The sequence below is a fragment of the Bufo gargarizans genome, unplaced genomic scaffold (assembly GCF_014858855.1).
Source record: "Bufo gargarizans isolate SCDJY-AF-19 unplaced genomic scaffold, ASM1485885v1 original_scaffold_986_pilon, whole genome shotgun sequence".
Classification (NCBI taxonomy): domain Eukaryota; kingdom Metazoa; phylum Chordata; class Amphibia; order Anura; family Bufonidae; genus Bufo; species Bufo gargarizans.
Genome location: NW_025334784.1, coordinates 193,965 through 209,886, shown reverse-complemented (window position 1 = coordinate 209,886; position 15,922 = coordinate 193,965). Strand labels below are relative to the sequence as shown.

Sequence of the window (15,922 nt, the reverse complement as noted above, 5' to 3'; positions counted from 1 at the left end):
ACACGCGGCACCTTCCCCGGACCCCCAGACCCGAACTTATGGATGTCACGTGCACTGTACTACGGTGACCCTCCCAGAGACCCCACTGTGCCGACTGTCACTGCTACAAAGAATGAAGAGTCAGAAGAGTGTTTGAAGGACTCATGGGAGTGAGGTCACATCGGCCACCATTGTCTACACTGGGAAACAAACCGGGAGATCACCGACGGCTCCGCAGCCCCGCCCCCCCTCAGTCCCACGGGTCCACAGTCCCGCAGCCCCGCCCCCCCTCAGTCCCACGGGTCCACAGTCCCGCCCCCCCCCTCAGTCCCACGGGTCCACAGTCCCGCCCCCACCCCCTCAGCCCACGGGTCCACGTCCCACGGGTCCACAGTCCCGCCCCCCCCCCCTCAGTCCCACGGGTCACAGTCCCGCTCCACAGTCCACGGGTCCACAGTCCGCCCCTCCACAGTCCCGGTCCACAGTCCCGCCCCTCCACGTCCCGCCCCTCCACAGTCCCACGGGTCCACAGTCCCGCCCTCCACAGTCCACGGGTCCACAGTCCCCCCTCCTCAGTCCCACAGTCCCGCCCTCCAGTCCCACAGTCCGCCCCTCCTCAGTCCACAGCCGCCCCTCCTCAGTCCCACAGTCCCGCCCTCCTCAGTCCCACAGTCCCGCCCCTCCTCAGTCCCACAGTCCCGCCCCTCCTCAGTCCCACAGTCCCGCCCCTCCTCAGTCCCACAGTCCGCCCTCCTCAGCCCACAGTCCCGCCCCTCCTCAGTCCCACAGTCCCGCCCTCCTCAGTCCCACAGTCCCGCCTCCTCAGTCCCACAGTCCCGCCCCTCCTCAGTCCCACAGTCCCCGCCCTCCCTCAGTCCCACAGTCCCGCCCCTCCACAGTCCCGCCCCTCCTCAGTCCCACAGTCCCGCCCCTCCCAGTCCCACAGTCCCGCCCTCCTCAGTCCCACAGTCCCGCCCCTCCTCAGTCCCACAGTCCCGCCCCTCCTCAGTCCCACAGTCCCGCCCCTCCTCAGTCCCACAGTCCCGCCCCTCCTCAGTCCCACGGGTCCACAGTCCCGCCCCTCCTCCAGTCCCACCGGGTCACAGTCCCGCCCCTCCTCAGTCCCACAGTCCCGCCCCTCCTCAGTCCACAGTCCCGCCCCTCCTCAGTCCCAACAGTCCCCCCCTCCTCAGTCCCCACAGTCCCGCCCCTCCTCAGTCCCACAGTCCGCCGTCCCACAAGTCCCGCCCCTCCTCAGTCCCACAGTCCCGCCCCTCCTCAGTCCCACAGTCCCGGCCCCTCCTCGTCCCACAGCCCCCCCTCCTCAGTCCCACAGTCCCGCCCCTCCTCAGTCCCACAGTCCCGCCCCTCCTCAGTCCCACAGTCCCGCCCCTCCTCAGTCCCACAGTCCCGCCCCTCCTCAGTCCCACAGTCCGCCATCCTCAGTCCCACGGGTCCACAGTCCCGCCCCTCCTCAGTCCCACGGGTCCACAGTCCCGCCCCCTCAGTCCCACGGGTCCACAGTCCCGCACCTCCTCAGTCCCACGGGTCCACAGTCCCGCCACCTCCTCAGTCCCACGGGTCCACAGTCCCGCCCCTCCTCAGTCCCTACGGGTCCACAGTCCCGCCCCTCCTCAGTCCCACGGGTCCACAGTCCCGCCCCTCCTCAGTCCCACGGGTCCACAGTCCCGCCCCTCCTCAGTCCCACGGGTCACAGTCCCGCCCCACGTCCCGCCCCTCTCAGTCCCAGGGTCACAGTCCCGCCCCTCTCAGGTCCCACGGGTCCACAGTCCCGCCCCTCCTCAGTCCCACGGGTCCACAGTCCCGCCCCTCCTCAGTCCCACGGGTCCACAGTCCCGCCCCTCCTCAGTCCCACGGGTCCACCAGCACGCCCCTCCCAGTCCCACAGTCCCGCCCTCCTCAGTCCCACAGTCCCGCCCCTCCTCAGTCCCACAGTCCGCCCCTCCTCAGTCCCACAGTCCCGCCCACCTCAGTCCCAACAGTCCCGCCCCTCCTCAGTCCACAGTCCGCCCTCCTAGTCCCACAGTCCCGCCCCTCCTCAGTCCCACAGTCCCGCCCCTCCTCAGTCCCACAGTCCCGCCCCTCCTCAGTCCCACAGTCCCGCCCCTCCTCAGTCCCACGTCCCGCCCCTCCTCAGTCCCACAGTCCCGCCCCTCCTCAGTCCCACCAGTCCCCCCCTCCTCAGTCCCACAGTCCCGCCACCTCCTCAGTCACGGGTCCACCAGTCCGCCCCTCCTCAGTCCCACGGGTCCACAGTCCGCCCCTCCTCAGTCCCACAGTCCCGCCCCTCCTCAGCCACGGGTCCACAGTCCCGCCACCTCCTCAGTCCCACGGGTCCACAGTCCCGCCACCTCCTCAGTCCCACGGGTCCACAGTCCCGCCCCTCCTCAGTCCCACGGGTCCACAGATCCCGCCCCTCCTCAGTCCCACGGGTCCACAGTCCCGCCACCTCCTCAGTCCCACGGTCCACAGGTCCCGCCACCTCCTCAGTCCCACGGGTCCACAGTCCCGCCACCTCCTCAGTCCCACGGGTCCACAGTCCCGCCACCTCCTCAGTCCCACGGGTCCACAGTCCCGCCACCTCCTCAGTCCCACGGGTCCACAGTCCCGCCACCTCCTCAGGTCCACACGGGGTCCACAGTCCCGCCACCGTCCTCAGTCCCACGGGTCCACCAGTCCCGCCACCTCCTCAGTCCCACGGGTCAACACAGTCCCGCCACCTCCTCAGTCCACGGGTCCACAGTCCCGCCACCTCCTCAGTCCCCGGGTCCACAGTCCCGCCACCCTCCTCAGTCCCACGGTCCACAGTCCCCCGCCACCGTCCGGTCAAGTTCCCCCACGGTCCACAGTCCCGCCACCATCTCCTCAGTCCCACGGTCCACAGTCCCCGCAACACCAGTCCTCAGTCCACATCTCCAGTCCCAAGGGTCCACAGTCCCGGACACCTCCTCAGGTCCCACGGGTCCACAGTCCCGCCACCTCCTCAGTCCCGACGGGTCCACAAGTCCCGCCACCTCTCAGTCCCACGGGGTCCAACAGTCCCGCCACCTCCTCAGTCCCACGGTGTCCACAGTCCCGCACACCTCTCAGTCCCACGGGTCCACACCGTCCCGCCACCTCCTCAGTCCCACGGGTCCACAGTCCCGCCATCCTCCCGTCCACGGGTCCACCAGGTCCCGCCACCTCCTCAGTCCCACGGGTTCCTCACAGTCCGCCACCTCCTCAGTCCCCACGGGTCCACAGGTCCCGCCACCTCCTCCAGTCCCACGGGGTCCACAGTCCCGCAACCTCCTCATCCCACGGGGTTCCCACAGTCCCGCCACCTCCTCAGTCCCACGGGGCCACAGTTCCGCCACCTCCTCAGTCCCACGGGTCCACAGTCCCGCCACCTCTCAGTCCCCCGGGTCCACAGTCCCGCCACCTCCTCAGTCCCAGGGTCGCACAGTCCCCCGGCCACCTCCTCAGTCCCCACGGGTCCACAGTCCCCGCCACCTCCTCAGTCCCACGGGTCCACAGTCCCCGCCACCTCCTCAGTCCCACTGTCCCGCCACCTCCTCAGTCCCACGGGTCCACAGTCCCGCCCCTCCTCAGTCCCACGGGTCCACAGTCCCGCCCCTCCTCACCCCGTCACACAAGTCTCTGATTGCCATGTCCAGCACACACTACAACTTACGTTATAAACATACAGATGTGGAAAGAAACTGGATGAGATGGTGACGACTGAGGTGTGGCAGCAATGAGAACAGTCTGATCCTCTACACTAACAGACTCCGTGTCCTCACCAATTCAATACCTCTGCTTCCTGTGACATTGAGTATTCATACCCAGAGGCTGTAGGCTCTGATACAGTTATGTCCAGTCTGGACAGTGCCCTGCGAGTCGTCCATTATTGGGGCAATGGTGCTGTACCCGGAGCGGCAGCGAGATACTCACATCCTGCATCAGCTTCTCCAGGTTTTCCTGCAGCTCATAGAAGTAGCGGGAGGTGATCAGCCCATCTCGGGATTTGGCCAGGCAGTCACGAGCCAGCTCGATCACCTGGTGATGGATGAAGCTCAGGACCCCATCGCCCAGGGGCAGCACACTGTCAGGGGCATTGCCGGTGATGAAATCTGCCAGCCTCTCCTCCATCTGAGCGGTGGCCTTCAGGAAACAGACGAGAAGTAATACAGACAGAAGGTACCGCCAAACATGGATGAAAAGCAGCCGCCCAAGCTGGCGGTTACAGACCCGCAATCTCATGAGGGGCGAGATGCAGGAGGGCGCCTCACCTTAGGGAACCGCTCCTTGTACACATGGTTCATCATTACAATCTCTCCATCATATAAGACTGGCGATCGACCAGGACTGCAGGGAAGAAACCAGAAAGCTGCATCAGAGGAAGCCCCCCGAGGAGGGGTACAGGGGGCGTGCATGTGCAGGGGTACGGGGGCACACAGAAGCGGACAGATCTACATCATGTCATCTATTTACACATCAGGCGGCCGGCAGACATTCTACTGCCTGAAGACTGGGGGGCATGTATTTGCAGGTATACTCTGGCTGGACGGTGCGCGCAGCACTGCACTTATTACACGTGTGCTGCACCGCTCGCCGGTGGCAGAATGAGCTCATCGCTGAGGGCACGCTCTTCATGTGCTGCAGATTAACCATCGCTCTGATGCAATCTAAGGGTAACACATGGGGCTGACTGCTGGAACGGGTGCTGCATGCTAAGCAGAGGTGGCCATGTAATGCAATGACTCATCCCCCACTCCCAGAACCATGATGTCATCCAGACCATTACACCGCCGAGCAGATCCTACCCCTGAAAAAGATTTATGTGTAAAGGGTTAGAGGTGCGAGTGCTTCACTCCCAGAGACTCTGGGGCGACCCCACTAATAACCCGCCCATCACCAGAAACGGTGCCGTGAAGGATCCGAGTCATTTCTGCTGATAACGATGATGGTCTCCAGTGGGGAAAGAAGACCCCAAAGACGAACCTCTGCTGCCAGTTATTGTACGCCCCGACTCTACACTGGGCAATTTGTGGAAAGAGCGGCATGACACGTTTCACATAGTACGTGGATGTGTCCAGCAGATGACCCCCACCCCCAGCTCTTCAGTCCTGTGGATTATTAGGCATATAATACTTTAATACAAACGAGCGTAGATAGCGGTGACGGCCGCACACGAGAAAAGCCTGTGTGAAAGTGTGTACCTCCTGAGGGGAGGCAATGTCTGCAGGCAGCGGGGCATGTGCGGGGTCCCGAGGGGGGGCTTAGATTCACATGAATGAGCATGAGAGTAAACAATACCTCGAATGACTTCTGACTGCGCAGCAGAGGTAACGCATGTCACCACGGCCGATGCTGCAGCCCAAGAAATTACACGGATAATCGGCTACCCATAAACATGGAGAGCGGGGGCGCCTGCGCTTATTAGGGCGTTACAGGCAATGACACCGGGCGCAGCAGGCGAGGAGGATCTGTTAGCATCGCCGTAGCCCGACATCCTCTGTGGGTAAGACGCCCGGATCCTGCACCCCACAATCACTAGGGGTACCGCCTCTGACATGAAAGATAGGGGCTCAGCGGAGCTCGGGCGGAGACCTCTACAGATCCTGTATCATTTCCGTTATGGCCGGCTCATGAATTGGGATCATCAGAGGGGACCACAGGGTACTTGTGTGGTACCGCACCAGCGGGCCGTGACTCCTTTATATCTGCAGTTTTCTTCATTTCCACAACATAGGGGGTTTCCTATGGTAACACAGGGGGCATCATAAGGTCTCGTGGTGGAAGGTGCCGGCTCAAGGGGCGCGCTCTGTGTGATCGGGTATAACAGGCGGCACGTGCAGGTGACTCACCTGAGGCTTCGGGACCGGGGGCGCATGGCTGGAGAGTGACGGCCTTCCTCGTCGGTGATGTTCTCGGTGCTGAAGTGCTTGGTCAGGAAGTGCAGCTCGTCGGCTGTCGGCTGAAATGGCAGCTGGTGCAGCTTCTCCTGAGATGAGCAGGATGACTGAGTACAGAAAACACAGAAGAAAGGAAACACTGAAAGGCATGCATACGAGACCGAGCGACACGGGGGAGACACAGGGGCGAGGGGGCAACGGGGGCCACTGACCCCGCACTCGTACTGCAGAGCCATACACTGCAAACCACGGCGTCAACCATCTCAGGAAGTGACATCACGACACCAGAACCAACGTGCGGCCATTACCTCAGAACACATGGGGTGCGAGCAGCTGCTGCGCCATACCTGTCCGACATTAGGAGACGGCCGTGATCGGAGGCTCTCGCTCTGCACCATTGACTCGTCTGAACACCAGGACCTCGCCCCTCAGAACTGGATGGTGGGTTACACGTAGCCCTGACATTCCCGCCTCACGGAACGCACAAACCCGCAGGGAAGAGAAGCGCCCCCCTTCTCCGCTGTCTCACCAGGGCGGGGTGGTCACTGAACATACAGACATCTCGGGGCCATGTCATGGGGGACACGGAGACAAAAGCCACACTTCTGGGGAGACTGCCACTCACACTTACTGAGACGGTTGAGCTGGGAGTGTTGGTTCCATATCCGGAAGATGGCAGCGATGCCAACGACCAGCGGCGCCCATCCGTCCTGAAACAAAGGAAAGAAACATTACAAACCCCATACCCAGGAGAGAAGAGGACGCCTGAGGTTAATGAGTGCAGTCCTATGTAACACCACAGAGAACACAGTGATAACTGAGTACAGATAATGTAGTAGATGTCACCTGCAGTCCTATGTAACACCACAGATAACACAGTGATAACTGAGTACAGATAATGTAGTAGATGTCACCTGCAGTCCTATGTAACACCACAGATGACACAGTGATAACTGAGTACAGATAATGTAGTAGATGTCACCTGCAGTCCTATGTAACACCACAGATGACACAGTGATAACTCTGAGTACAGATAATGTAGTAGATGTCACCTGCAGTCCTATGTAACACCACAGATAACACAGTGATAACTGAGTACAGATAATGTAGTAGATGTCACCTGCAGTCCTATGTAACACCACAGATAATGTAATAGAAGTCACCTGCAGTCCTATGTAACACCACAGATGACACAGTGATAACAGAGTACAGATAATGTAGTAGATGTCACCTGCAGTCCTATGTAACACCACAGATAATGTAATAGAAGTCACCTGCAGTCCTATGTAACACCACAGAGATCACAGTGATAGCTCTCTGAGTACAGATAATGTAGTAGATGTCACCTGCAGTCCTATGTAACACCACAGAGAACACAGTGATAACTCTCTGAGTACAGATAATGTAGTAGATGTCACCTGCAGTCCTATGTAACACCACAGAGATCACAGTGATAACCGAGTACAGATAATGTAGTGTATGTCACCTGCAGTCCTATGTAACACCACAGATACCAGTGATAACTATATAAGTGACACACTCGGCTCTGCTACGTCAGCGCACTCACCTTCGCACAGGGACAAAGGAGAAGTGGGCGGCAGCATTAGGGGAGAAGTTGCGGGGCGAGTCCAGGGGGCTGCTTCCTGTGGAGGTAAAACAAGAAGTAAGATGAGAGATGTTAGAGGATAACCCCCACCATCCTCCTGTGCAGACACTGTCACTTTTTGGAGGATTCTGCGCCTCAGGATCCTAGAGATAAAGCTCCACCATACTCTAGTCACATCCAGAGCTGCAGCCCCTGGTTAGTAGCAGTGCAGGTAAGGCTACTGTCACACTAGCGTCCTTACTGGATCCGGTAGGGTTCAGCAGAACCGCCTCCGCTACCGATAATACGACCGTCTGCATCCGTCATGAACGATCCGGTTGTGTTATCTGTAACATCGCCAAGACGGATCCGGCATTACCCCAATGCAAGTCAATGGGGACGGATCCCTTTTCTATTGTGTCAGAGAAAACCGATCCGTCCCCATTGACGGTAATGCCGGATCCGTTTTGCATCCACATCCCAGGACGGAAAGCAAAATACAACATGCTGCGGTTTGCTCTCCGGTCTGGGAACGCAACTAAACGGAGTGGAATGCATTTTGGAGCGCTCCGTTCTGTCCCTATTGACAATGACTGGGGACAAAACGGAAGTGGAAAACGTAAACACTAGTGTGAAAGTCGCCTTACACTGCATTCGATGGATTGTCGGGTGATGGTTGTCAGATAACCGGCGGCGGTTCCATGTGTACGGAGACATAATACATCATACTCTAGTCACACCCAGAGCTGCAGCCTCAGTTACTAGAGAGCAGTGCATTGTGTGGGATGTCATATGAGACTGCAGCAGATCGTTACCTGTGGCTCTCACAAGAGGAGATGCTCTGCAGAGCGGCCACCTCTAGGGGACCTGCAGCAGCCTCCACACTGGGTGTTGCCCGAATAACCCAGAAATGGGGCGTAAAGAGAAGCGGCGCCTCTGGAGTAAGGCAGACGCTGAGGGTCGGGGGTCTGCAGGCAGCAAGCAAAGATTTACATACTGATGGGATTTTCATATTAAGACTTAGAAGAATTAGGGCAGGAGCCGCAGCTCAGCCGTATCTCACCGGAAACAGGCGGCGGGGCCACGGCTCCCTGCTCTAATCCAAGGGGTTCCAGCATTAGAAGGGTTAATGGGGTGACTTTCATTACAGCGTTCCATGAGCTGGCGCCACTCTGGACCCTGCATGATATTTCGGTGCTTAGATCCTGGTGAAGATCCAGTATATGGTACTGAGCACCAATATCAAGGCCCAGCCAAATGATACAAGGGTCAGCACCCCCCCCCCATTATTAATCTAAAGACCTGCCAGAGCAGCATGGCGCCACATGAGCCTCACAGTGACCGCTCTACCCACAAAGGATCACGGGCAGGAGGCTCTGCATCAGCTGCTGGGGAGCAATGTCCACACCCCAGGGGCTCTGCACCGGGGGCATGACAGGTCTCAGGAGAGAGGCGGCTGCTGGGGAGCAATGTCCACACCACTGGGGCTCTGCACCGGGGGCATGACAGGTCTCAGGAGAGAGGCGGCTGCTGGGGAGCAATGTCCACACCACTGGGGCTCTGCACCGGGGGCATGACAGGTCTCAGGAGAGAAGCGGCTGCTGGGGAGCAAAGTCCACACCCCAGGGGCTCTGCACCGGGGGCATGACAGGTCTCAGGAGAGAAGCGGCTGCTGGGGAGCAATGTCCACACCACTGGGGCATGACAGGTCTCAGGAGAGAAGCGGCTGCTGGGGAGCAATGTCCACACCACTGGGGCATGACAGGTCTCAGGAAAGAAGCGGCTGCTGGGGAGCAATGTCCACACCACTGGGGCATGACAGGTCTCAGGAGAGAAGCGGCTGCTGGGGAGCAATGTCCACACCCTTGGGGCTCTGCACCGGGGGCATGACAGGTCTCAGGAGAGAAGCGGCTGCTGGGGAGCAATGTCCACACCACTGGGGCATGACAGGTCTCAGGAGAGAAGCGGCTGCTGGGGAGCAATGTCCACACCACTGGGGCATGACAGGTCTCAGGAAAGAAGCGGCTGCTGGGGAGCAATGTCCACACCACTGGGGCATGACAGGTCTCAGGAGAGAAGCGGCTGCTGGGGAGCAATGTCCACACCACTAGGGCTCTGTACTGGGGGCATGACAGGTCTCAGGAGAGAAGCGGCTGCTGGGGAGCAATGTCCACACCCTTGGGGCTCTGCACCGGGGGCATGACAGGTCTCAGGAGAGAAGTGGCTGCTGGGGAGCAATGTCCACACCACTAGGGCTCTGTACTGGGGGCATGCTATACTGATGATTACTGGACCATACCATGAGTTGAACTGTGCTGGAGAATACTGGACCATACCATGAGCTCTGGGGGCCCGTAGTCCCCGTACCTGTGTGTCCATGGAGCGGGGAGTGTGGCCGAGGCAGGGTGGGAGACGTGCTGGACGCTACGATCAGACTCTTGCGGTTGCTGGTGCGGCAGCTGCAGAAGAAATTAGAATAATTAGAGGGATGATGTGTGTTATAGGGGCACCACAGTGCCCAGCATGCAAGGTGGGGTCAGCGGGGGTCACAACAGGACCCATTCTAATCCCCCCCCCCCGGTCTGCACTGTACAGCTTCACCATATTTTCAATTGGCCTTTTACCACAAAGGGTTAACAGTTTTTCTAGCCGTGTGACCTTCCACTTTATACCCCTGACCTCTAAACTACTGAGAGTCAAACCCTTATCTGAGCCACATTCCTACCAGTAAGATAAGGATTGACCTGTAAGGATTGTGTAGAATGTCGGAGAGCAGAGATAAGGAGCCCGTCAGCTCCCCAACTGACGGAAAGGAGGATCCACAGGCAGCTTCTACAGAACCTCAGCTCTGGACAGAGAAAAGGCTCCAGATTGGTAATAAAAATCACTGCGCCCAAAAGGTGAACAAAGCCTCCAATACAGACGGCGGGTGGCCTAGATTCTGGCATGTGGCACTGGTGGGATTTGTAGTCTAGTGTCTGGTGCAATAGGCAGTGGGGTTCTCACAATTATCCCTGACCGAATCGCACTGGCCATCTCCCGACACCACCAGCGTTCCGGACAAGTGGACACCACAGGATAGATGAGACGCGATACCGCAGGAGCCACACCTGAGGCCCCCGGCACAAGGGGAGCTAGACTCTGCACACTGGGCTCTTTCACTGCGGCAGTGCCCGTCAGCCACCAGCAGGTGTCACCCTCGCTCAGAGCTTCCTTATAGAGTCACAGATGCAAATCTCTGTTTAACCATTTCTGATCTGGAGGCAGACAATGGGGTCGTCATCCAGGTTTCCACACACCCTGAATGGTGGGTGAACCTGCACTGCTAAATGACAGTACATCTCCTACCCATGTAAATCGGCTTGGGTGTCAGTCTTTACTGTAGTTCTGATGTTGCATTCATGAAGCAGAAGGCTCAGGCTGCACAGGAGGACACAGATACAGTACACGCTGCACTGCATCTAATGTGTGCAACAGCAGGAGACCACATGGGAGAGGGGCCGCAGAGGAGGGGGCGATGCCAACAAATAAGCGGGCGGCTGCTCTGGTGGGTGCACAGTGACTGCAGCTGCCATATGGATTGTAAAATACTCCCCCAGGAGCAGGCGGCTGCACCGACACGCGGGAACACTCCAGCAGGAGCAGGCGGCTGCACCGACCCGCGGGAACACTCCCCCAGGAGCAGGCGGCTGCACCGACCCGCGGGAACACTCCCCCAGGAGCAGGCGGCTGCACCGACCCGCGGGAAACACTCCCCCAGGAGCAGGCGGCTGCACCGACCCGGGGGAACACTCCCCCAGGAGCAGGCGGCTGCACCGACCCGCGGGAACACTCCCCCAGGAGCAGGCGGCTGCACCGACCCGGGGGAACACTCCCCCAGGAGCAGGCGGCTGCACCGACCCGGGGAACACTCCCCCAGGAGCAGGCGGCTGCACCGACCCGGGGGAACACTCCCCCAGGAGCAGGCGGCTGCACCGACCCGCGGGAACACTCCCCCAGGAGCAGGCGGCTGCAACCGAACCAGCGCGGGAACACTCCCCCAGGAGCAGGCGGCTGCACCGACACGCGGGAACACTCCCCCAGGAGCAGGCGGCTGCACCGACACGCGGGAACACTCCCCCAGGAGCAGGCGGCTGCACCGACCCGCGGGAACACTCCCCCAGGAGCAGGCGGCTGCACCGACCCGCGGGAACACTCCCCCAGGAGCAGGCGGCTGCACCGACCCGCGGGAACACTCCCCAGGAGCAGGCGGCTGCACCGACCCGCGGGAACACTCCCCCAGGAGCAGGCGGCTGCACCGACCCGCGGGAACACTCCCCCAGGAGCAGGCGGCTGCACCGACCCGCGGGAACACTCCCCCAGGAGCAGGCGGCTGCACCGACACGCGGGAACACTCCCCCAGGAGCAGGCGGCTGCACCGACACGCGGGAACACTCCCCCAGGAGCAGGCGGCTGCACCGACCGCGGGAACACTCCCCCAGGAGCAGGCGGCTGCACCGACCCGCGGGAACACTCCCCCAGGAGCAGGCGGCTGCACCGACCCGCGGGAACACTCCCAGGAGCAGGCGGCTGCACCGACCCGCGGGAACACTCCCCCAGGAGCAGGCGACTGCACCGACCCGCGGGAACACTCCCCCAGGAGCAGGCGGCTGCACCGACCCGCGGGAACACTCCCCCAGGGAGCAGGCGGCTTGCACCGACCCGCGGGAACACTCCCCCAGGAGCAGGCGGCTGCACCGACCCGCGGGAAACACTCCCCCAGGAGCAGGCGACTGCACCGACCCGCGGGAACACTCCCCCAGGAGCAGGCGGCTGCACCGACCCGCGGGAACACTCCCCCAGGAGCAGGCGGCTGCACCGACCCGCGGGAACACTCCCCCAGGAGCAGGCGGCTGCACAGACACGCGGGAACACTCCCCCAGGAGCAGGCGGCTGCACCGACACGCGGGAACACTCCCCCAGGAGCAGGCGGCTGCACCGACACGCGGGAACACTCCAGCAGGAGCAGGCGGCTGCACCGACACGCGGGAACACTCCCCCAGGAGCAGACGGCTGCCGCATGGCGCTTTTTTGAGGTTTCCCCCATTTCCATAATTTCATGAAAAGTTATTTTCATTGAAACGAGACTCAATGAGGAAGAAACAAACATTCGGGAGACGCTCGTCTGACAATCGCTGCGCTCACAATGGCGGCAGCTGCGCGGACAGCGGCACAGGAGAGCTGGCGCTATAATTACAGTCATTAGGAGATGATGTGAAAGGCGGAAAACAAAACGAGGCGACAATTAACTCCTGAAAGAGACGAGCGCCAACAAGCATCTGCTGCGCCATTATCAGCCCTGAGGAGCGGAGACCGTGTCACATGACTGCGGAGCAGAGAAGCAGCAGTTTATCGGGGCCCCGCGCTCAGCAGGAAGCGGTGGTGTACTGCTGGGACCGGCAGGGGCTGCAGAGGCCACCCCCCGGGGTCCACGTGCCGATCCTTTCTTCCTTCTCCGGTCACATGATCTACACTTGCATGCGATGTAATTAAAGCTTTCACAGGACAGAGGCAGCTGAGGGTCCCTCAATTATTAATACAGGAAGAGTCAGAAGTCGCGCACCCAGAATCTCCAAGCTCATGTTCTCTGCCAGATAACCGCACCAGGCACAGCATGCCGAGATGATGGGAGTGATACACGGTGTGAGAGAGGAGATTAGATTGTCAGCTCCTGCCAATGGCGTGTAAAGCGTAGCCCCGGCCCGACGACGTGTCAAAGGAGCGGATGATGGGTGTGATGTTGAGCGTCCGTCCCCGGATACATTCTGACTTGAGAAATACCTGAGACCCCGGCCACGCTCAGCACATCAGCCGAGCCTCAGTCACGTCACCCTCTCCACCGGGGGCGGCCCACAGCACACAGCCCTCCACCATCTCGGGCTCAGTATGGCACACGATGCAGCAGTGCTGGCGGGGTCAGTGTGTAGCGCTGTGTGCAGACACTGCCGCTCCCGAGGCAGAAAGCACCCGCCCTACAAGACCACAAACTGGACGTCTCATGCCCGCAGCACACCTGGCTGGGCGCGCCGCCATCAGGACCCAAAAACGACAGCCACATGGAGCAGGTACCAGCAAAAACAGAGGGGATCCTCAAACACAGGAGCACTGACCGTACCAGAGCCACAAATACAGGAGTACTAACCGTACCAGCAAAAACAGAGGTGGTCCTCAAATACAGGAGTACTAACCGTACCAGAGCCACAAATACAGGAGCACTGACCGTACCAGCAAAAACAGAGGTGGTCCTCAAACACAGGAGTACTAAGAGTACTAGAACCACAAATACAGGAGCACTAACCGTACCAGAGCCACAAATACAGGAGCACTAACCGTACCAGAGCCACAAACACAGGAGCACTAACCGTACCAGAGCCACAAACACAGGAGCACTAACCGTACCAGAGCCACAAACACAGGAGCACTAACCGTACCAGAGCCACAAACACAGGAGCACTGACCGTACCAGAGCCACAAACACAGGAGCACTGACCGTACCAGAGCCACAAACACAGGAGCACTGACCGTACCAGAGCCACAAACACAGGAGCACTGACCGTACCAGAGCCACAAACACAGGAGCACTGACCGTACCAGAGCCACAAACACAGGAGCACTGACCGTACCAGAGCCACAAACACAGGAGCACTGACCGTACCAGAGCCACAAACACAGGAGCACTGACCGTACCAGAGCCACAAACACAGGAGCACTGACCGTACCAGAGCCACAAACACAGGAGCACTGACCGTACCAGAGCCACAAACACAGGAGCACTAACCGTACCAGAGCCACAAATACAGGAGTACTAACCGTACCAGAGCCACAAATACAGGAGCACTGACCGTACCAGAGCCACAAATACAGGAGTACTAACCGTACCAGCAAAAACAGAGGTGGTCCTCAAACACAGGAGTACTAAGAGTACTAGAACCACAAATACAGGAGTACTAACCGTACCAGAGCCACAAACACAGGAGCACTAACCGTACCAGAGCCACAAACACAGGAGCACTGACCGTACCAGAGCCACAAATACAGGAGCACTGACCGTACCAGAGCCACAAACACAGGAGCACTGACCGTACCAGAGCCACAAACACAGAAGCACTAACCGTACCAGAGCCACAAACACAGGAGCACTAACCGTACCAGAGCCACAAATACAGGAGCACTAACCGTACCAGAGCCACAAATACAGGAGCACTAACCGTACCAGAGCCACAAATACAGGAGCACTGACCGTACCAGAGCCACAAATACAGGAGTACTAACCGTACCAGCAAAAACAGAGGTGGTCCTCAAACACAGGAGTACTAAGAGTACTAGAACCACAAATACAGGAGTACTAACCGTACCAGAGCCACAAACACAGGAGCACTAACCGTACCAGAGCCACAAATACAGGAGCACTAACCGTACCAGAGCCACAAATACAGGAGCACTAACCGTACCAGCAAAAACAGAGGTGGTCCTCAAATACAGGAGTACTAACCGTACCAGAGCCACAAATACAGGAGCACTGACCGTACCAGCAAAAACAGAGGTGGTCCTCAAACACAGGAGTACTAAGAGTACTAGAACCACAAATACAGGAGCACTAACCGTACCAGAGCCACAAACACAGGAGCACTAACCGTACCAGAGCCACAAACACAGGAGCACTAACCGTACCAGAGCCACAAACACAGGAGCACTAACCGTACCAGAGCCACAAACAGGAGCACTAACCGTACCAGAGCCACAAACACAGGAGCACTAACCGTACCAGAGCCACAAATACAGGAGCACTAACCGTACCAGAGCCACAAATACAGGAGCACTAACCGTACCAGAGCACAAACACAGGAGCACTAACCGTACCAGAGCCACAAACACAGGAGCACTAACCGTACCAGAGCCACAAACACAGGAGCACTAACCGTACCAGAGCCACAAACACAGGAGCACTAACCGTACCAGAGCCACAAACACAGGAGCACTAACCGTACCAGAGCCACAAACACAGGAGCACTAACCGTACCAGAGCCACAAACACAGGAGCACTAACCGTACCAGAGCCACAAACACAGGAGCACTAACCGTACCAGAGCCACAAACACAGGAGCACTAACCGTACCAGAGCCACAAATACAGGAGCACTGACCGTACCAGCAAAAACAGAGGTGGTCCTCAAATACAGGAGTACTAACCGTACCAGAGCCACAAATACAGGAGCACTGACCGTACCAGCAAAAACAGAGGTGGTCCTCAAACACAGGAGTACTAAGAGTACTAGAACCACAAATACAGGAGTACTAACCGTACCAGAGCCACAAACACAGGAGCACTAACCGTACCAGAGCCACAAACCACAGGAGCACTAACCGTACCAGAGCCACAAACACAGGAGCACTAACCGTAC

General features: G+C 59.1%; 1 protein-coding gene across 8 annotated transcripts in view; it reads right to left on the bottom strand.

The window, feature by feature from the left end:
* LOC122924278 (microtubule-associated serine/threonine-protein kinase 2-like) overlaps positions 1–15,922 on the bottom strand; it is a 103,270-nt gene that overhangs the window by 20,729 nt on the left and 66,619 nt on the right. For 7 of the 8 annotated variants that reach the window (XM_044275222.1, XM_044275223.1, XM_044275224.1 and 4 more), the window contains 6 exons: positions 9,850–9,941; positions 7,465–7,540; positions 6,529–6,607; positions 5,850–6,004; positions 4,272–4,347; positions 3,934–4,143 (listed from right to left, as the gene is read on the bottom strand). In XM_044275222.1, the coding sequence (XP_044131157.1) occupies positions 3,934–4,143; positions 4,272–4,347; positions 5,850–6,004; positions 6,529–6,607; positions 7,465–7,540; positions 9,850–9,941 (688 nt within the window). The other variant, XM_044275229.1, reaches the window with a different exon arrangement.